At 42.1% G+C, this 22,839-nt stretch overlaps 1 protein-coding gene across 3 annotated transcripts in view; it reads right to left on the reverse strand.

Annotated features, from left to right (window-relative positions):
* The window catches only part of SAP130 (Sin3A associated protein 130), an 81,201-nt gene extending 62,171 nt beyond the window's left edge, over positions 1 to 19,030 (reverse strand). For all 3 annotated transcript variants that reach the window (XM_044242726.1, XM_044242727.1, XM_044242725.1), the window contains exons 1-7: positions 18,919 to 19,030; positions 17,152 to 17,269; positions 9,095 to 9,330; positions 8,219 to 8,377; positions 6,944 to 7,055; positions 5,785 to 5,909; positions 4,021 to 4,145 (exon numbers count right to left, since the gene is read on the reverse strand). In XM_044242726.1, coding sequence (XP_044098661.1) covers positions 4,021 to 4,145; positions 5,785 to 5,909; positions 6,944 to 7,055; positions 8,219 to 8,377; positions 9,095 to 9,330; positions 17,152 to 17,263 — 869 coding nt within the window. In that variant the 5' untranslated portion in view covers positions 17,264 to 17,269; positions 18,919 to 19,030. The remainder of the gene's footprint in view (positions 1 to 4,020; positions 4,146 to 5,784; positions 5,910 to 6,943; positions 7,056 to 8,218; positions 8,378 to 9,094; positions 9,331 to 17,151; positions 17,270 to 18,918) is intronic.
* Positions 19,031 to 22,839: the final 3,809 nt, after the last annotated feature.

The following is a 22,839-nucleotide window of genomic DNA, read 5'->3' on the forward strand; positions in this document are numbered from 1 at the left end:
TTAATGGCCTCAAAGGCAGCTCTAGGGACAGAGACCCAAATTAGAAACTTGAAAAACACAGAAAATTTGGGGTTAATTTATAACAAGTGAACCTGTGACCATCTTCCAGTGTTGAGCTGGATCTTTGACTTCTTCAGAGTGAGGGCAAGTAGTACTGCAGGCAGAGACTGCAGGTTTGGAATTTTCTCTTCCTCTCAGAGAATAGTAACAAAACAAAAAGTAATGCAATCTCCATCTCTGGCAACATTAAGAGATACCTGACACCTCAAACCACAGAAGAGGTAGCAGAACTGCCAAGGGCAGTGATACCCAAACAGGGACACAGGCGCCAATGCAGACAGGATCTCTGCAGCTACAAGTTAAGGGTCAAAACCCAGTCAAGTATAATTCTCCAAAGTGAGGAGCGCACTCTGACAGAAGAAACCAGAAGCTTTTGTTTGTAACAGCACGAGCTGTCAGTGAAGCAGGACCTGGACACAGACTGGTTCCAATATCCAATAATTAATGACAAAGGGTTAAACTAGTAATCACACATACAGATTAGTGCCATGTGAAAAACAGCATGTGGTGAGGGGTGTCTGGCTGGCTCATCAGGTAAAGCAGGTAATTCTCAATCTCAGGGTCATGAGTTAAAGCCCTATGTTGGTTGGGCACAGGGCTTACTTTAAAAAAAGAAACAAAAAACCCCCAGTGTGTGGTGAGACCTAGGGAAAAGAGAAATTGCCATCTGGGGCAGTCTATCTTCACTGTCAGGAGAGAAGTACAACCAAGAAAACATCAACAGAGTACTCTGAGTCATTAGGAAAATTTCCCCTAGCTAGTATACAGCCCAGCCCACAAGAACCAATTACAAATAGCTGATGCAGAATAAGTTCAACTCAATTCAAAGATGAGTACTCAGAAAGCACCCAGCACAAAACTTATTTCATGATGCTATAAGAAAAATGGTGGATAGAAAAGGAAGTTTAAAAAAAAAAAAAAAAAGAAAAGGAAGTTTACTAGAAACGCTTTCACTAAGTAGATGAAAATTGTACCATGAATGAAGAAATGTAATGAAATAACTCCTTCCACGAAATGAAAACAAAAAGCAAAGATATGAGAGCTCTCTGGACAAAATAATAAGACAACAGAAGGGAGACAAAATAAATAGGCATAGTTCAGGAGAGAAACAGAAGAAAATATCCACCTTTATCAGGAACATAGGCAAAACTAGAAGTTGAGCATGACAGACAATGCTGAAAACTCTGTAAGAAACAGAAAAGACTTTGAGAATATTAAGCAGAATCAAAAGGGAAGAAGTTAATAAAGTTTAGATAAGGAAGTCATACAAAAAAGATCTAAAAAATACATAACTGGGTGTCCCTTCACTAAAATGCAATAAAATGAATATATAAAGATACAATTCAAGAAAACTGTCCATAAATTACTTTCATGCTGCAGATTAAAAAGGTCACTATTTTTCACAACAAAACGATACATAATGGTCACAACAAGATGAAAATCATCTTGACAAAATTCAACATCTCTTTTTTTTTTTTAATTTTTTTTTTTTTAAGATTTTATTTTATTTATTTGAGAGAGAGAGACAGTGAGAGAGAGAATGAGCGAGGAGAAGGTCAGAGAGCGAAGCAGACTCCCCATGGAGCTGGGAGCCTGATGTGGGACTCGATCCCGGGACTCCAGGATCACGCCCTGAGCCGGAGGCAGTCGTTTAACCAACTGCGCCACCCAGGCGTCCCTCAACATCTCTTTTTATTAAAAAATCAAGGCACTAGAAAAGAGATACTTTGACAACATGATATAAAAAAAACCTCTTTTCACTGTATACACATTCATAACTTTTTAATTTCTTTGTACCACCTAAATATATACAGGTAATATAAAATTTAAATGAACAACACATAGTCTGTTTTATGTTGGGCAGTTCTGTTTCTTTGTACCTCAGGCAATATTTTCAATTACCAGGAAGTATCCTCATTTCACTCAGGAGACTAAGGATCAGGGAAGTTGAGAAACTTGCCTAATGTCACACAGCTAATGAATGATAGAGCTAATGGTTAAATATAAGTCCTAGGTACACTTCTGCATTTAAAAGTTACTTTTTTCAGAGTTCTGTTCTAGGCCCTCTTAACTATTCATTCCCCTTGGAGAGCCTCAAATACCTCAAAGGTTTAACTGCAGCCTACAGGCTGATGACTTCCAAACTCATTATCTCTGGTACCGACATCTCTTCAATCACCTGCTGACAACTGCCACTTGATTGTTCCACGGATAAACTCAGTATCAAAAGGCAACATTCTTTCTAAAACTCACTTTCTTTCTTGTTTCCTTTTTATTTACTTGGTCAAACAATGAAGAAACCAGGGAGGCGTCTAGACTCTCTCTTCCTCACCACTCCGCCCTGCCTCCACCTGGCAACTGAGAGTTATGGATGGTCTCCATATGTATGACAGCTTTAGTCTCCATGTCTACTACCCTTCTTCTTCTGTTCTTCTGTTGTTTATATTGCCCAAGGCACAACATAACAAACAAATTGATCAAGAAAGACCTCCTGGAAAGACTCACATCCCACTGCCTCCCCCCAACTTTCACAGCCTTACCACAATATGGCTTGGGACAGAAGGACAAACACCATCATATCTTCACCCAACTGTGTCATTTCTAGGAAGCATCACAGTTCATTCCTTCACTTATTCCTGTATGGCTCTACAGAGCTCTCCCTTTTCAGATACCCAACCCTTCCAGTGCAGCCTCTGACCAGTCCATTTAGTAAAAGTCCCTACATTCTCAATCTCTTCTCTGAATATATCCTTTACCTCCCTGCCCTAATGAATCTGGGCTCTCCCCTGAGAACACTGCTTCCCCCTCCAGCCCTCTCATCTGGGAGACATTTTTTCTCTGGCAAACCTCTTTCCCATCTATACAGTTTTCCTAAATAATCTCCTTCACAACTCTTCCCTGGACTCCAAACTCATCTATTAACCAATCTCAACATGTCCACTTGGGTGCTCACAAGTCAGCACAACCGTCCAATGTCCAAAAATAGTCTGGAATTCCTCCCCCAAACCTACTCTTCCCATTGTTCCTCATCTCAAGTTATAGCAACTCCAACTTTCTAGCTTCATAGGCCAGCTAGCAGGGCCAGAATCCTGACTCTTCTTGTTCTCTCACTGCCCCTATGTAATTCCTCTGAAATCCTCAACCAACTTCAAAACTCTATTCTGAATCTAACCATGTCTTTCCACCTCCAGCAATGACCTCTTCTCAATTTCTGCATGCCTTCCTAAACCATATCTCCATTTCCAACTTTGCCTCTCCACAGTAGCCAGGCTTAAGAGCATGACACTGCTCTGCTCAAAACTCCACTAAGGCTTCCCACTGTATCCCAGCAAAGTCTAAACCTGTAGAGGGCTTCCTAAGGCCCTCATGTGGAGACCCTGCACAGTAGTTCCCACTGTGCAGAATGTTCTTACCCACAGCCACAAGACTCACTTCATTAGATTTTTCAATTTTCTGCTCTAATCCATTTTTTTTAAGACTTTATTTATTTATTTGACAGATAGAGATTATAAGTAGGCAGAGAGGCAGGCAGAGAGAAAGGGGGAAGCAGGCTCCCTGCTGAGCAGAGAGCCAGATGCAGGGCTCAATCCCAGGACCCTGAGATCATATCCTGAGCCAAAGGCAGAGGCTTAACCCACTGAGCCACCCAGGCACCCCTGCTCTAATCCATTCTTAACAATAGTCTTCCCAGACCACCTTACAGGAAATAGCCTGTACAGCTTACCTTGTCACTCCAAATCTTACCCTAATTTTTCCTCAAAGCACTTTTGACCTTCTAAAAAAAACTTTTTTATTTGTATGTCTCTAGCCCCTAAAAACAGAAACTCTATGAGAACAGAAATTTCTGGTTGCCCACTGCTTTATCTCCAGCACTAAGTATTTATTGAGTTAAATGAAAGGACAGAAAGGAAAGGGAAAAGGGAAAGGAGGAGAGCCTGATCTCCAAACCCCCAAATATACCTAAGTGCTGAATCAGTAGCATGTGCTGCAGTTGTAGTAATGACTGGAGACTGAGCTCTGGTGGCTGAGACAGTTGCTACCACAGCAGGAGGGATGGTATTAGAGGTGGTCACAGGTGGACGAGACTACCAAGAGAAGAGAAAAAATAATTCATTAATACAAGGAGCAAAATAAAATACAGTAAGCCAAACACTAAAAGTATAATTAGAAACTTGGGCCTTCAAACAAGCATGTTTGTGTCCAAACGAAAGCAAATTCTCACCACTATGACTAAAGAATTCTCTTTTCAGATAGGTAATTTTAACATCCAAGAGAGAGAATTACCAAAAAATACCTATCTTGGCTGGATGGACTATATAAATTTCTTCCTTCCAAGTAGGACTAGATGCAATATTTTGTCCTATTAGTATGAGTTGGGATCCTACCCTTCAGATCTAGAGTGCCCACAGATTTGTTGCTGGTTCTGGTGTACACATTTTACACTACCACACAACCAAGTGCTTTCAATAGAGGGATCTCAGCCATCAGATGGAACCACTGGCTCTCAGCCCTCTAAACTAGCAAACACATGAAAACAGTGCTTGCCTGCAGAAGATTCAGGGTGCCCTAGATGCTCTCTGGCTGTTTTCACATGGATGTACTTCCCGTAACCACCCCTATACTACATCTGGGTGTAAAATCTTCACCAAACAAGCTCCCCCCTGGGCTTCACCTGCTTGTCCACCATCGATTCTTTCAATCATCTGAGCACTCCTGGGTAGACCCTTTCTTGACCCTGATACAGTTAAATTCACAAATGCTGCCCATTCTGGATCTGCCTCTCACTTCCAGACCTTTTACCTGTTGTGCCAATTGTTAAAGCTTGTCTCACAGTAGGATCGTCACACTATCTTTAGTGAACTCCTTGTCCTGGTTCTTTCTCCAATTCTTTCTGTATACCATTTACATTCCAGGGGGCTAATGAGTCTCCAAATGTGTTTTATTAGCCAGCAAGATCCCTTATTTTCTTTTAAACTGAGAACTCTAGGCTGGACATGTATTACCCCATGTCCTACTCAGCACCCTTCCTTACTGTCTTAAACCCTGTGGTTCCACATACATTACCTCTGGCCCCCGAAAGTATCTGAATTTTCATCTGTCAGTGATTCAGCTCCATTAACCTTTCAAGGATAGTTCTTTGACCGCACGTTACTGTGTTCAAGAAACTTAGTGGCTCTTGTGTACAAAATCAGATTTATACTCTGTATCTTAGAGCTCTGAATTTAGAGACATCATAATGTCACTTCATCATACACTATACCTCAGTAGTACTGAACCCATAGATTTCCTTGAAAAAAAGTTGAAAGGCACTGTCTTCCTTGAAAAGCATACACAAGTGCATAATAACATGCACTAAATATTTAAGGGCTCATAAATCCCAATCTGAATGAAAACCTCTCACTTCTGGCTTGCCTCTACTAAACACTATGTAACCACCACCGTCCTTCTCACCACCATTCACAGTACTGTTTCCTTTCCCTGCCTCTCCACTTCTCTGAATCCCTGTTACCACACCCATCCCAGCGAAAGCTTCCCTCACCATGGCTCCCCCAAATCCCAGGACAGCTAATCACATTGCAGTGTATATAACTCAACCTTCCTGACCTCTTGGCAACTAGATCAAAAGTCACTTGAAGTCAAAGGACTCTCCCAGGCTCTAGCAGAGTCAAGAACTCAGAGTAGGCACCTAATACTTGCTAGCTGACTACCTACAACCTGACGTGCCTGGATTGGTTGGTGAATGATGTGCTGTACTGCTGGCTGAGCCGTAGCAGCATTTGGCAACTGGGAAGTCGGCCTCAGGACCGTAGTTACTTTAGAACTGGACATCACAGCAGCAGCAGCTGCACCTGGAAAAAAATGGTTTTCATTAGTATGGCTTATGGGCTCACAATTTACATAGTTCCCATTATATGCCCTAGGAAAATAGTTTCTAGACCTCAGTATGTAATTTAGCAGAGGTGCTGTATGTATATTTCCCTTTCCTCCCACAGAAAATTCGGAAAATGTGCTCTCAAGGTTGTGATCTTATAATAATAATACCCTGTGTTGCTTTTTTCAGGACATTCTTAAATGAAACTGGCTTTTTTTTTTTAACTACAAGTATGCAGAAGAGAAGCACACACTGAACAGGACAGCATCATGCCATCAACTTCATTTAGGCCAAGGCTCCAGCAGTGTCACCACCAAGGAGGGTTCACATAAACCACCACAGCTGTTGTATCATCAGTGCAAACGTCAACAGGGTATGACAGGCAAATGAAATCTTAGTATTTTCATGAAAGTTGTTTTGACCTAACAAAGACCCCCTTTGCAGTCTACGAAATTCACTCTGAGAACCACTAAATTATGTTATGACCAAGTAAACTTGGTTTTGTACTTGTGAGCCTGATTTGGGCAGCGATGACTTTACACTTGTCAACAGAAGGCTACAGTTTCTGATCAAGTAGAGAAAATCATTAAATTTAATACCTGTCAACCTATTAGAACTTAATTGTATGAATAAATTTATCTTATGGCTATATTACTTGAATAGCCATTATCACTGAACTTTAAAAATAGTCAGTATTTGTATTTCTGACTAACAACAAAGACTATTTTGGACTATCTACAGCTTTGAGTTCCTCACTACAAGGGACAATATTTAGACCACACTAAAAATTTGAATTGCTTTAAGTTTACACACACAAGCATACACAAGCTTGTTGAAATGCAACTGTAATTCACATATACTAGATCATGCTCTAAATGTGTACTGCTGTTTCTTTTATCCTGTAACTTTATTAAGATGATTCTAAATATGTATTTTGGACAGTAGCAGAAATCTCTTAACAAATATCTGCCAAAGGACTTGGAGAATTTGAACAAAATGTGCAGTTTCTACCTCGCGGTAAATGAGAAGCTCCGATGTGAAGAGGGGGCCCAGGAGCATTGCTGCGGATAATAGACATCTGTACATTTGTGGTCATGATGTGATGCAGGTTACTGGGATGTCCCTGCAAGAAACAGGATGTAATGTTATTTTTATGCGCTTAGTTTTAGTCAATGATGCTTAGCCATTGCTTCTAGGAGGTCAGTTGCCTCCAAATGTAGGTCAGGGTATTCCTTTTAGACAGTGAGTATCCCAAGGGAAAGGACATTTAGCTTTTTTTTTTTTTTTATATACAACATACTTCATGATGACCTGTGCCAGCAGGCATGTGGTGACTCTGAGGACCCTTCAATGCCTCAAACCTAGCTAGGTGCTAGGTCTCTAATAGAGACTAATAGACATTTGACTGTTCACTTTGGGACAATCTCATCTTCAATATTAGTTTTTTACACTTGTTTTCTTTGCCTTGGCCAAAAGCTTATTTCTTCCTCTTCCATTTTCCTTACATGCCACTGCATTCATCCACCCTTTATGCTACGCAGGACTTCTAAGTAAATGTCAATTAGCACTGAGCAGGTACTCCCTTATGCGTTCTTTAGCTCTCCCCTTAGAAGTCCCTTCCTCACATGCTCCCAGCCCCGACGCCAATATTTCCCAGCTGGGGGTTCCAGCACTTCTGGGAGTACTCAGCAGTACAACAGAAGGAAGAAAACAGCAGGTCTTCTTGGAATACCAATTTTTTATTGAAACTTGAAGGGAAAAATTTTAGATTCAGGTCTTTTCACTTAGCAACCCAAAATATTTAAATGAATCACATACATGTTATGGAGTAGACATAGAATTTCAGGAAAAAATTTAAAACACCATGAAATAAGTGTTCATGACTGGTGACCTGCTTGAGGGAACCTGGTAGGTACCCAAGAGATACACATTAATTGTCCTCAGAGAAAGTCTTAGAAATGTATGACTGCCATGAAGCCATTCTCAATACTCACAAATGAACTCTGAGCACTTAAAGAATATAGACTGTCTTATCTAGATTTGTATCTCACACTGAGGGTGGTGCCTCATACACAGCAGATGCTTGATACATACTGGCCTACTGACAAACAGCACTGTGTGTGTTGGTTTTACTTCTCTAGGACCTACTATCTTCCCCTCACAGATATCAGTGACCACTTAATTTTTTATTTAGTACAGTGCCTAATGTACTGCTGGCATTCAATAAATAATGATCAACAGTTTGGCATCTCAGTTTGAAAATCAGCAAATTAAGAGGAAAAAAACCTGTTGTCCACTGATTGTTGCCACAGGAATGGCTGAAGCTTGAGGGATGCTACTCTCCATGGTAACGGTAACCTGCCCTGGAACCTTGGGGGGAAGTGACAAGGTAGAAGGTGGAGCAGGAGCAATGGGACGGCTAGGCATGGTGGGCTTCGGGGGCGGCTGTAAACAGAAAACCACACGAAACATATCAATAGCTTTTTACAAGTGATGCATTTCATTCTATAGTTAAAAATACACAAATCAAACATGGAGAGTGCCAGGAAGGATCCAAAAGCCTTATATATTTTATCTCTTAGCATCACAACTTTTCCACTGAAGTACCAGCATTTCCATTTTACAGATTAGGAAACATACAAAGCAAGGCTATGTCACCTGCTCAAAGCCATGCAGACAGTAAAAACTGGAACTGGGACCGAGGCCCAGATCTGCATGGCTCACAGCCCACACTCCTTCTTCTATACAATGCTGCATCCCAAGTTTGGGAGGAAGTAAACAAAACTCCTAGCAACTGAAACATAGCCATGAGGTAAAATACAAGGCAATATTCTCAGATACCCTTGAATTAGCAAGCTTTAAAACAAAACCTTGGAGAAGAGTGCCACTCCAAGATAAAATCTGAGTTAGCATGCCTATAACTTGAATAAAATCAATGTCAAAACGGTTACTAGAAAAGATCCTATGATGCCAACTGCCCAGCGGCACAAGAGTAGGCACTTAAGAACAGTGCAGCTCTAAGTGACACAGAAGAGCTGAACTGATGGGTCAAAAAGGAAACACTAAAATCCTGGGTACAGCCTAAGACTTTGTGAAAATTGTCAGGAAGATTAGCCAGTCTTTAGCTGTGGTTTAATGTGAAATTTTAAACCTCTCCATTACCTTCATAAGTCCCTCCGAAAAGGAGAGTGGCACTGCTGGCGTCAGATGTGCTGGTGGGGCTGTCACTGTGACGGGTGTGCCCGATGCAACAGCATGGTGTGTAGACAACATCTGCACCTGTGGATAGGGCCTTACCACAACAGGCTCTTGCTTCTCTTCACGGGACTGTAGGGAGCTGCTGGAACCCATGTGCTCCCTGGCAGTGACTTCAGCCTCTCGACTAGATTCATCGTTGACTAGTAAGGACATTAAGGGACAGAGAGCATGTCATATGCTTCCAATATGAATTAATATTAATGAATGGCAAACATATACAACAGTGGTACTTGCAACTAAGTTTCAGTGTTGATAAAGTGACCATTTCCTTGGGAGATTTTCTTAAGGAGAATTTGGGCATTAGGTTCCCCCTAACAGATATCAAACACAAGAGCCATACCTATGGAACACAGGCCTTACTCTGGATATTTTGGCTTTTCCACTCCTATGAACAAAGGACCCGATAACTATCTAAAAGGAACTCAAGAGGTGCCTGGGTGGCTTAGTTGGTTAAGGGTCTGTCTTCAACTCAGGTCATGATCTTGGGGTCCTGAGATCAAGGCCCATGTTGTGGTCCCTGCTCAGAGGGAAGCCTGCTTCTCCCTCTTGCTCTGCTCCTCCCTGCTCGTGCTATCTCTCTCTCAAATAAATAAATAATCTTAAAAAAAAAAAAAAAAGAACTCAAAAGAGCAAAACTAGATTCGATGCTTTCTTTTAAGATATTTAGAAATTTATAAAAACATTAACATTAAAATGATAATTTAAATACAATTCTTTTTTAAAAGATTTTATTTATTTACTTGTGAGAGAGAGAAAGAGAGAGTGCATGCAGGCATGTGCACAACTGGGGGAGGGGCTTCAGGAAAAGGAGGAGGAGATTCCCCAGAATGTAGAGTCTGAAAGGGGGGGGGGCCAGGACCCCGAGCCAAAGTCAGACAGTTAACCAACTGAGTCACCTAGGTGCCCCTAAATACAATTCTTAAGTCCAAGAGTATACAGCTTTTCAAAACAGATTTCCTACGAAGCAAACATGGAACTCTTCATCATTATTACAATGTACAAAGCCTTTGAAACCTAACTATTTCACTTATAGGAATGTATCCTATAGATACATGGCATTGTATAAAATGACTTGTGTACCAGATTATTTGTTTCACCATTTTTATTCTAGTAAAGGAAGTTTTAAAACCTACATGTCTATCAACAGGAAACCTGCTATATAAATTGTAGGAGAAATATTTTCACTATACTTTGGGAATTTTGGACCATGAAAACATGTAGCCTACTTAAAAACTAACTTAAAAAATCAAGGACCTGGGGCACCTGGGTGGCTCAGTGGATTAAAGCCTCTGCCTTCAGCTCAGGTCATGATCCCAGGGTCCTGGGATCGAGCCCCACATCGGGCTCTCTGCTCAGGAGGGAACGTGCTTTCTCCTCTCTCTTTCTGCCTGCCTCTGCCTCTCTGCCTACTTGTAATCTCTGCCTGTCAAATAAAATAAATAAAATCTTAAAAAAAAAAAAAAAAGCTCTTTCTCTCTTAAAAAACAAAACAAAACAAAACAAAAACCAAAGACCTAATCTAATAAAAGAGTTCGTGAAAGTTATCTCATACTTGTCTATCATTTTCTCAAAATAATATTAACATTTTTCTGAAAACAGAGATTATACCTATGTAAAAAAAAATTTCAAGTATCTGTAAACCTATCAAGAAAATAAAGATGCTCCCAAAGTCTATTTCCCGAAAGCATCAAGAGTTAATATGTTGGTAAAACCCTGAGCCATTTCTCATCTTTAATATTGGGTGGGCTTTTATTTATGTAACTTTTCAACAAACTATAACCTTCACAAAGAGCACAAATGTAAATTGTGTAGCTCAACGAACTTATATAAACCAAATACACCTGAGTAACCAGCACCCAGCTCAAGATGCAAAACATTCCCTAGAAGCCCCTCTGTTCAGCTGGATTCCTCACTATTCCAAGGTATCCCAACCTCTAGCACCACAGATAACTGTTATCTATTTTTGAACTTTATAAATAGACTCATAGCAAATGCACCCTGTTGTATCTTGCTTTTTTCACTTACAAGTATAAGATCCATGAATGTCATTGCATGTTGCTGCAGATCTTTCACTGTCAGTATAGTAGATCACTCTGGGAATCAACTATAAATTATCCATTTTACTGTTAATAGGCATTAAGATAGTTTTCAGTTTTTTGCTATTACGAATGTTAGTGCTAGTAATACTCCCACACATGTCTTCTGGTGAACTATTTACCATTTCTATTGGATATATACCAAGAAGTGAAATTGCTGAGTAATAGTGAATATATATTACATCATTTAAGAAAATGCTAAATGAAATTCCATTGCATAGATACACTATATTTTTTCTGTTTTCTTTCTTTCTTTCTTTCTTTTTTTTCAGTAGGCCCCAAGCCCAGCATGGAGCCCAGCACAAGGCTTGAACTCACAATACAGAGATCAAGAGCTGAGTTGAGATCAAGAAAGAGATGCTTAACCAACTAAGCCACCCAGGCACCCCAACTACAGCTTTTTAAACCATTATATCATCGGTGGGCTTTCAGGTTATTTCCAATTTTTTTTTTCAAGATTTATTTATTTATTTGATAGAGATCATAGGCAGAGAGGCAGGCGGGGGCGGGGGGCAGGGAGCAGACTCCCTGTTGAGCTGAGAGCCCAAAGTGGGGCTCCATCCCAGTATCCTGAGATCATGAAGGCAGAGGCTTCAACCCACTGAGCCACCCAGGCGTCCCATATTTCCAAATTTTTTGCTATTATCAACAACTCGGATAAAAGTCCATGTGTACTTTGAGTCCTTGTTCAGTGATTTCCTCAGGAAAAAGATTTTTGAAAATTACATGTACTGGGTGAAAAGACTGATGTATATTTTACATTATACATCATTTCTCCCTGGTCATTCAGATTTTTTAAAAATTCTGATTCTTAAAACCACTTTATGGGTGATGGCTATTAAGATGGGCACTTGTAATGAGCACTAGCTATTACATTTAAGTAATGAATCACTAAACTGTACACCTGAAATGAGTATTACCTGCTATATCAACTAACTAGTTTTTTAAAAACTTGAAATAAAAACAAATAAAACCACTTTATTGATGTATAGTTTACACCGTGATCGTATAGTGGTTAATACTCTGCGTTGTGATGTACAGTTTACATACAATAAAATAGCTACTCTAAAAGTAGAGAGTTCAACAGTTTTTTTTTACATTCTTAACCAACAACCTAGGAGCATAATGGCTGGGTTAAATGTTAAGTAAATGTTTAACTTTATTAGACTGCTGGAATACCTTCTAAAGTGGTTGTATCCATGTTATGTTTTTGTTACCCAGCATATTAAGAGTTCTGGCAGCCCCTCATCATCCCAATTCTTGATACAGATACTGTACTGGGTGTACAGTGGGTGTGTTGTGATTTTAATTAGAATTTCCATGACTAGTGGTGTTGAAAATCTTTTATGTGACCACAGGGCATTCATACACATCTTCTTCTGTGAAGCATATGTGTCTATCCTTTGTCATTTTTTAGTCAATCAGCTTTACTGAGATATAGTATTAAAAAAAAAAACCCAAAAAACCACCCACCCACTAGTTCTTTATATAAAATTAGATAAAATTTTACAAAAGTAGACAGTACTACAGGAATCCTGGGTGGCTCAGTTAAGCATTTGATTCTTGATTTCGGCTCAGGTCATGAGCTAAGGGTTGTGAGCTAGAGCTAGAGCCCTGTCTCTCCTCCTCGGTATGGAGCTTGTCTTGATAGTCTCTCTGCCCCGCCCTCTAAAAAACAAAGTATACAGTACTATAACCACAATCAGTCACCATACAAATATTTTCCATTATTCTCACTGGTTCATTCATGCCCTTTTGCAGGCAATTCCCTTCCTCCCACCCTCCCATTCCTTAGAAACCATTAATCTGCTAACACTATAACTTTGTGTTTTTTCGTAACACTATAGCTTTGTGTTTTCTGGAATTTCTTGCAAACAGAATCATACAATATGTGGTTCTTATTTTTAAAAGATTTATTTATTTGAGAGAGAGCACGTGTGTCAGTGCGTTGGGCGGGTAGGGAGAGAAGGCAGTGGGAGAGAATCCCAAGGATACTCCCCACTGATCCCAACATGGGGCTTAATCCCAAGACCCTGAGACCATGACCTAAGCCAAAACCAACAGCTGGACTTTCAACAAACTAAGCCACCCATCCCCCCCAATATAATATGTAGTCCTCTGTGTCTTCTTCCTTCTCTTGTAGAGCTGACCCTTGAACAACATGGTTTGAATTGCCTGGCTTCACTTATATGTGGATTTTTTTTTTTTTTAAGATTTTATTTATTTATTTGGGAGAGAGAGCATGAGCATGGGCAGGGGACAGAAGAGGGAGAAGCAGATTTCTTGCTAAGCAGGGAGCCTGATGTGGGACTCATTCCCAGGACCCCAAGATCATGACCTGAGCTGAAAGCAGACGCTTAACCGACTGAGCAACCCAGGCACCCCATGTGGATTTTTTTTTTCGATAAATACAGTACAGTGCTGTAAATGATTCTTTCTTATGCTTTTTTTTTTTTAAAGATTTTATTTGTTTATTTGACAGAGATCAACAAGTAGACAGAGAGGCAGGCAGAGAGAGAGAGAGGGAAGCAGGCTCCCTGCTGAGCAGAGAGCCCGACGCGGGAATCGATCCCAGGACCCTGAGATCATGACCTGAGCCTAAGGCAGCGGCTTAACCCACTGAGCCACCCAGGCGCCCTTTTATGCTTTTCTTAATAAGTTTTCTTTTCTCTAGCTTACTTTATTATAAAAATACAGTATATAATACATATAAAATATAAATATGTATTGTTTATCAATAAGGATTCCATTCAACAGTAGGCTATTAGTAGCTAAGTTTTTGCAGAGTCAAAGTTATACTCAAATTCCTGACTGCACACAGGAGATTTTCTCCTGACTAGATTTTAAGGGAAACGGACAATTTCATAACTTCCCCCCAAACCTATTTGCTCAGGAAGATTTTGATTTTTGACAATTTCATTACAATATAATGTACTGACTATTCCCTTTTAAGCTCCTTTTAGAATCATTTAGAACCAAAAGAATCTTGAAAGAATAGTTAAGGAACTTGTAATTCATACTTCTGACCTTTGAACATGTATCTGAAATCCTGATATGCTTAGGATCCCAAATTAATTCTTCTAATAAAAGCAATAGAAAATATAGAGAAATATTAAACTCCTTATGGAAAAACTTTTGTATTCTTCTTTTTTTTTTTTAAGATTTTACTTATTTATATGACAGAGATCACAAGCAGGCAGAGAGGCAGGCAGAGAGAGAGGAGGAAGCAGGCTCCCTGCTGAGCAGAGAGCCCAATATGGGGCTCAATCAAAGGACCCTGAGATCATGACCTGAGCCGAAGGCAGAGGCTTAACCCACTGAGCCACCCAGGCGCCCCAAACTTTCATATTCTTTCTCAGAGTCACTGAAGGAAAAAATACACACAATATTCAAAAGTAAAATTATAGACAATTTTGGTTTAAGTCAATGATTTCCTTCTCAACAAAGTCTGAGGGCAATTATTGCTAATTGAAACCTTTTTTGTTTTGACTTTTTTAAAAAAATATTTTATTTATTTATTTGACAGAATGGAGGGAACGAGCACAAGTGGGGGAAATGGCAGGCAGAGGAAGAGGGAGAAGAAGAGGGAGAAGCACGCTCCCAATGGAGCAGGAAGCCCAACTCAGATCCCAGTGACCTGGGATCACAACCTGAGGTGAAGGCAGATGCTTAACCAACTGTGCCACCCAGGAGTCCCAACACTGTTTTTAATAAGCACTATAATTCTTTGTAAATAGATGTTCAAAAACATTCTCTTTCAGCTATACTTTAAATTATTCTATGAATTTATAATCAAAGACAATTTGTCAAAAATATTTGTTAAGGAGCAAAGAACTTTAAGTAGCTCTATAAAGACTTGTTGACCACTACTTATGCCCTACAATGTAGCGAGTATAGCATGTATAAATGTACACAAGGTTCCAGGTTCCAGGGTATGGTTCCAGCCTTCATTCTACAAGGTCCTACCCCTGACTCCTGTGGTCTAGTTGGCAAACTAGTTGGCAAAGACCTCTTAGAAAAAGTGACATCTGAGATGAAACCTCAAGGAAGGACAGGAATTAAACAGATAAGTATGTGTAAAGGAAGAAGGAAGATTGTGGCAAAAGGAACAGAATGTTCCTGTGTTCCTCAAGGTCAAGAATATTGGGAACTTTTTGTCATTCTTTCAGAAAATGAGTAGTTACTATTAAGGAGGAGATAAGAAGTAGCTTAAAATTCCTTCAAGTCTAAAGAGACGTAAGATAAATTTGTAACAAAAACCAAGTTGGTAGGAGGGAAGCAAAGGGATAAAGAGATTGAAACATCAAAGTTCCATAACTCACATATAAGAGCCAGAGAGACAGAGCAATTAAAGATGATGCCTGTGTTCCTGGTTTGAGCAATGAGCAGATACCCTTTACCATTTTAAGAAAATTAGGAAACAGGTGGTGAAGAAAAAGGAATAGAAAAAGGAATACTTTACTTTGCAATGTCATCTTTTCACCTGAATATACTCAAAAAGACTACTTGAAGGAATACCTCAACTTTAGCACTATTGACTAGACTGGGTACTTTGTTGTGGAGGGCTGTCCTGCCCATTTTGAATATTTAGCAGCATCCATGGCCTATAAATATCAGATGCCAACAGCACCCCCTTACTTGTTGGCAACCAAAAATGTATCAGGACATTGCCAAATATTCCCTGGACTGCAAAATCATCCCTGATGACAGGGACCATTGATCTACAGCACTCAAAGGGCATACCACTAAAAACTAAGTGCATATATATGTATACATTCAGTTGATGCTTGAACAATGCAGGGTTACAGGTGATGACCACACCTGCAGCCAAAAATCTACATGTAACTTTTGACTTCCCTAAAAGCTTAACTACTAATAACCTACTGTTGACTGGAAACCTTGCCTGTAACAGTCAGTAAATATGTATTTTGTATGTTATATATATTACATATTATATTCTTACACTGAAATACATAAGGAACAGAAAAGTACATATACAGTACTATACCACATTTATCAGAAAAAATTCACAAGTAATGGACCTGTTCAGTTCAAACCTGTATTTTTCAAGGGTTGACTGTGCTTTTTTTTTTTTTTTTTTTTTTACCTAAAAGGCAAGAATTATGCCTTACACACCTTTGGGTTTCCTCATGGCACTATTTTACCTCTGGGCCATAAAGCAGAACAAGGAGAACACATTAATGTATTTAAAATACAGTTCTCATAGGCATGCTTCACTATTAAGTTTCATGTATACTCCAGTATAAGTGAAAGGATTAAAAAAGGAATTTTAAAAAAACTTGCTTATTTATAAAGGGAAGGAAGAATAGAAGGAAAGGGAGAGAGAGAGAGAGAGACTCTTACGCAGGCTCCATGCACTGTGCAGAGCCTGACGTGGGACTCCATCTCACAACCCTAAAATCATGACTTGAGCTGTAATCAAGTCAGATGCTTAACCAACTGAGCCACTTAGGCACCCCCGAAAAACCTTGTTTAAATTAGAATTGTAATATACCCTTTCTTCAAATTCAACAACCTAGAATTTACTAAAATCCCACAAGGAATTTGCTAATTTTTAAATGAAAAACTGGCAATATCTTTTTTAAAAATTTAATTAATTAATTTTTAAAAAAATAAACATGTAATGTATTTTTATCCCCAGGGGTTCAGGTCTGTGAATTGCCAGGTTTACACACTTTATAGCACTCACCGTAGCACATACCCTCCCCAATGTCCATAACCCCATCCCCCTCTTCCGCCCTCCCCAGCAACCCTCAGTTTGTTTTGTGAGATTAAGAGTCACTTATGAAAAACTGGCAACGTCTTAAAGCAAGAAGCAATATAGAAAAATGTCACATATCTCACCTGTGGCAGCTGGGTTTATCAATCCTGCAGAACCACTGTTCGCAATCTGTGAAGGAGCCTGGCTTAGCCCAGTGGAAGGGGTTCCTAACCGAGGAAACTGCTGAGAACTCATTTCCACCTGCAGTGCATACAGTCATATGGTTATTACTAAATTCTCACATTAGAATCAATAATGAGAAATTAAAGCATCTCCAATACCTATACTTTTCCTTAAAAAAGCAAATGCAGCTTCATTCATCTAGAACAATTAACTGTGATCAATATATGGTGCACAAATGGTCTAAATTCTTTAAGTTTTTAAAGGATATGGACTAAAATAATAGTAAAACCGTTTGTGTGGTGTTGGGGTATACTATGACACTCCATAAATACTTAAAGATTACCATTCAAAAAAAAAAATCAACACTGAATCCTGTACAAAAGCCATATGATAGGTATTAACAAAACACATATTATCTGTATTAAGTTTTATGGGAAATGACATGTTCCTTTGAAAGACTGAAGCTCACACCAAGGTGAACACAACTGTCATCAGTATGTCATAAGAGGAACCTGAGGAGAGATGCCCAGTTCTAAAAAATCAGAAAGCTTTCCTCAAGACCTAATCCAAAAGGAACTCTGAAATGATTTTCTGCACAGGCCTTCATTTACCAATTTCCTCCTCCTTCTCTCACAGACCCCCTACTGAGCCAGAGGGACCAGAGACCTTCGCCACTTTCTCTAAAATCGACCCCCCCTTTTCCCTCAGGAGCCAAGCTCTACCGGTATTCCCAGTTCGCACGCAACCCCACCCCCACCCCGAAGCCCATTGCTGAGATCGTGGAACACAGGTTTCCAGAGACACTTTGGCTGAGACTTCTCTTAGAGGGTGGGAAGGAGGACGGCGTTCTGGGGAGCCCCAGGACAAGCGGTATGCCTCTACCTGCAGCCGCCGCCCGCCACTCGCACCTCCCGCTTCCATTTCGCCGGGCTGGGGGTGCCGCGGAGGGCCCATCTCGATGGCAGCGCTGGGCTCCTGGGTCGTGGACAGGGCTCCTACCGGAGCGCGCCTCGGGCCCGCCGCTGTCCAGCCCCGCCGGCCCCGCTCACCCCCGCCACCCGGCCCGGGTTCTGCTCCAATCTTCTCCCCCAGAACCTGCCCCTACCTCCCCCGCCCGCCCATTGGCCCCACGCCGGGCGCGTCACTCGAGGGCCCGGACCAATCCGCGGAGGCCTGAGCGCTCTGATCCCGCCCCACCCTCCCGCCGACTCCCAGCCAATCAGGCACGAGCCTCGTCGGGGCAGCCCAAACCCCTCGAGGCTAAGCCAATGGCAGAGGAAGACAAGCGCTCCCGGCGAGGGGGGCGGGGAGGCAGGAGGCCCCGCCTCGGTCAGGGTCTGAAAGCGGCGGGCGCAGGGCCCGGATGTGGAGAGTCACTTTAAACTGCTCCAAGAGCCAAACTCCCTGGGCCGCCCGCCCACCGGCGCTCCCCGGCCGCTCCACTTCCCCGCCAGGGCCCACGTCCGCCACGCCCCCAAGCCCGAAACAGCCCATCCCTCCTGGAACCTCTCCCTTCCCTGCCGCAGGACACCCAGTCCCTGCCGCCGGCCCAACCGCCGTGCCCAGCTCGTGAAAGAGCCTAGGTCTGAGCCACAGGAGATGAGGCACCGCTGCCCTTCCCCAGGGACGCACGGCGGGACGGACGCTGCAGCCCGGCTCGGCCGCCCCGCCCCCTCGTCTCCTCCCCTCTTCTCCCTTTCCCTCCGCGGCGCCCGTCCCGCCATTACCTGGGTGCTGCGCCGAGGGGCCACGGCGCCGCCTCGAGCTCGCTCCCGTGCGCTCTCTGCCTGTGGGACCGACGTCCTCGGGCTCCGGACCCGCCGCCGCCGCCGCCGCCGGGGCGCTAGCTCTCTGCCCCCCACCCCTCAGCCCAGCGCCGCTGCTTCCGCCGCCGTAACGAGCTTCTCACCTATTGGCTGGTGTAGGCTCCGCCCTCCTCTGGGGAAGCCAGTCACCGCTCAGTATAAGCGGGAGAGCGGACGGGCCTCCCCCTTGGGGCCGCGGAGTTCTCTGGGAAATGTAGTCTCCAGTGTCAGGAGGGCGGGCCTGGGGCGGGACCTCCAGGCGACCCGGCCGGTGTAACACACCCCTTTGCTGCCTAAAGTGGATTCTGGCTTTTCTCTTTGCCTAGTAAATAGGTAGTGGATTCCACCCTTTTGCCTCAGCTGACGGCCCTAGGTTTCATTTTACCAAGGGAGCTGAGGAAAGGGCAAAGGGTAATGGAGGCCGGCTATAGTGGGACAGGGAGGCCGCAGGAAGGGCCGAGGGTTTTCTTGACTGTGCTCACTTCCCCGTGCCGCGTTGTGGGACTTGATGTCATCACCGAAGGCGACGGCCGGCAAAGTCTAAGCATCGTTGGAGAATCCAGTGCGCTAAACGGGAGCAACTCTGTCGGGTTTGCGCCGAGCGCGCCTCCTCGAGAGCGCACCGGGCTGGGCAGCTTCAGAGCCCTGCTCCTTCTGGTTAAAGCAGACTGGTTCAGAGAGGGGCTGCTGGCACAGGACTCGGGCACTGTGCACTTGCTCAGTTTTTGCAGATTACAAAGAAGAGGACGCGATGGTGCTGCTTTGTTGTTGTTTTGTTTGGGGTGGAGGACTAGAGTTTGTACACCTGTGGAAATCCTAGCCAAAATTGGTGAAGCAAAATTTGGATCTGTTAGTAGTGATTACGTCCCCCTTCTCCTTTCCCAGATGGTAATTTAGGCCTGGAGTTTGTAACTAGTTAGAAATAAAGGGATGGTGGTGATTCAAATCCCTCCTTCCTATCCTGCACAACTGTGTGAGATAACTGCTTGCTAGGAAGCAACAAAGCTGAATCTTAAGTACACCTCTCCTTCCTCAAGCTACTTTCCTTTTTCACTTTCTTCCCTTCTCTAATTTCTTCTAAAAGTAATTGATGTGATACACTGGAGCCTCTTCTCTCCTTAGGCAGTCTGTAACCCTTGTTGGATTCTGCTCCTGCCACCCTTCTCACACTGTTCCCAAAAGCTGCCAGTGACTTACTTCACCCAGTGATCTTTGTTTAGCCCTCCTCCTGTCTAACTTAGAAAGAGTAATTCCTCCTTAAAACGCTCTTCCCTTCTCTATGACCTTGCTCTCTCCTGGTTCTACTCCTATCTGTATCAAGTTCCATCACACCTTTTTTTCCCCCCTCACAAAGACAGCATTCTCTGACACTCCTACCAACTTATAATACTATACTATCTTCCTAACTGGTTTAATTCACTCTCACAGTTTCAACTATCATTCTTGATAATGACTCAAGAATCTTGTCTACATAATAAGTTCTCTCTGAGTTGTACACCTGCAGTTCCACAAATATGTCTTACAATACCCTGAGAGGTAACAGATTGAACACCTTTCCTGATTTGCCTATCTATGAACTTCTTCTGATTTCTGGGTTTGATGAATAACATCACCATCCTCTCCAGAGGCCTTTGGTTTTATTGTTATTTTTCACTTTTCCATCTTCCAATTTCACTATATGTATCTCTGTACCCCCTTTCCAATTGCTTCCATTGCCCTGGCTCAAGCTTTCACTATTTCTTTCCTGGATTATAGTAGTGCTGTAATCGAGTGCCCCTGCCTGAATCTCTTCCTATTCCCAGTCTGTCCTCCACAGAGTTCTTTTTCTAAAACATTAATCTGAGTCCATTCTTCCCATCCATGATGTCCCAATAACTTCAGAATAAATCTTTAAATCCAGTTTTTGAGATCTTAATAATTTGGTCCCACCTACTCAAACATTAGGTACTCTCTCAACAGTAGTTTCCACCAATCCTCCACACAGTTTGACTTCCAGGGGTTTGCTCAAGGCTGACGTTCCCTCTATAAGGCGCCAATCTTGAGTGATCATCTGGTAGAGTTCTGCCAATTCTACAATACCTACCTGGAAAGAAAATTATTTATCTTCTACAAGCCTTCCTTGAATTCCTCTCCTCCCCTCTTCCCCCACTGGATACTTCCTGGAACTTCTTCAGTACTTCTAATATAGCACTAGTGTGTCTACTCTGTATTCCTCCTGGGGTAGGCAGAGAGAAAAATTACTAATCTTTATATTTCTAGTCAACAGGAAGAATTAAATAAATGTTTGCTGAGTATAGTCACGAACACATCAGTCTTACACAACACCCAGCACTCACCACAGCACACACCCTCCCCAGTGTCCATCACCAGCCACCCCATCCCTGTTCCTGTTCCCCACCAGAAACCCTCAGATTGTTTCTTATGATTAAGAGTCTCTTATGGTTGCTCTCCCTCTCTGGTTTCATCTTGTTTCATTTTTTTCCCTCTCCCCCCCTATGATCCTCTGCCTTGTTTCTTAAATTCTGCATATCAGTGAGACCATATAATTGTCTTTCTCTGAATGACTTATTTTGCTTATCATAATACCCTCTAGTTCCATCCATGTTTTTGCAAATGGCAAGATTTCCTTTTGTGATGGCTGCATAATATTCCATTGTGTATGTATCTGTGTGTGTATATACATACCACTTCTTCTTTATCCATCTGTTGATGGACATCTGGGCTCTTTCCATTGTTTGGATATTTTGGACATTGCTGCTATAAACATTTCGGTGGACGTGCCCCTTCGGATCACTACACTTGTATCTTTGAGGTAAATACCCAGTAGTGCAATTGCTGAGTCATAGGGCAGCTATATTTTTAACTTGTTGAGGACCTTCCATACTGTTTTCCTGAATGGCTCTACCAGCTTGTATTCTCATCCATTGTTTTTATAACCTTCATCTGTTTATTACTCAGGCCACTTCGGCATTTATTTCCTCTTGGCACCACATTCTGTGTCACTGTCCCTACCCCAAATACACCTGTGTTAGGCGTGGTGGATAGACCCTAGGATGACCCCTCCTGATCCTTCTCCTGGTGTTTATTCTCTTGTTTAAATCCTTTACCTTGAATGTGAGCAGGACTTGTGATTTGTTCTAAGTAATAGAAAATGGCAAATGTGATGAGATGTCATTTCCTTGACCATGTTATGTTCTTTGAGGCTGTCTTGCTGTCAGTCTTGCTCTAGAGGCTCCTACATGGCCCAATGAAGCAGCCACGTGACATGGCAAGGAACTGTAGGTGGCCTGTAGGAACAGCAAACAACTTCTCAGATTTGAGTGTGGCTTCCATAAAATACCTGCAAGAGTTTGGATTCCTTTGTCCTACACACCAAGAAAATAAATTCTGCCAACAACTGGGTGAATTTGGAAGTTGATTATTCCTTAGTCAAGTTTCCAGATGAGAACCTAGTCTAGTTGATACCTTAATTGTCACCTTATGAGACTCCATGCAGGAGATTAGCTAAGATACACCTGGACTCCTGACCCACAGAAAGTATGAGATAATAAATGTGTGTTGTTTGAAGCTGCTAAGTTTGTGGTGATTTGTTATGCAGCAATAGCCAACTAACATGCCCAGAATAGGGTGGCATGTCACCCTAGAGCATTTATTCTACAGGATGTCTTGAAGAAATATTCTGTCTAAACTAGGAATGTAATTACCCAACCTTCTCAGTTCTTTCCAGAATCTGAAGTAGAATTTGAAAGTGTAGAGAAGAAAAGAAGGAGCAGAAGCTGAAAAGCCTGAGCTTCATGAAAGCCATGAGAAAAGCAAGACAGAAATAGGCTGAAGCCATAAACA

Source organism: Neovison vison, chromosome 3 (assembly GCF_020171115.1).
Source record: "Neovison vison isolate M4711 chromosome 3, ASM_NN_V1, whole genome shotgun sequence".
In the NCBI taxonomy this organism is placed as follows: Eukaryota; Metazoa; Chordata; class Mammalia; order Carnivora; family Mustelidae; genus Neogale; species Neogale vison.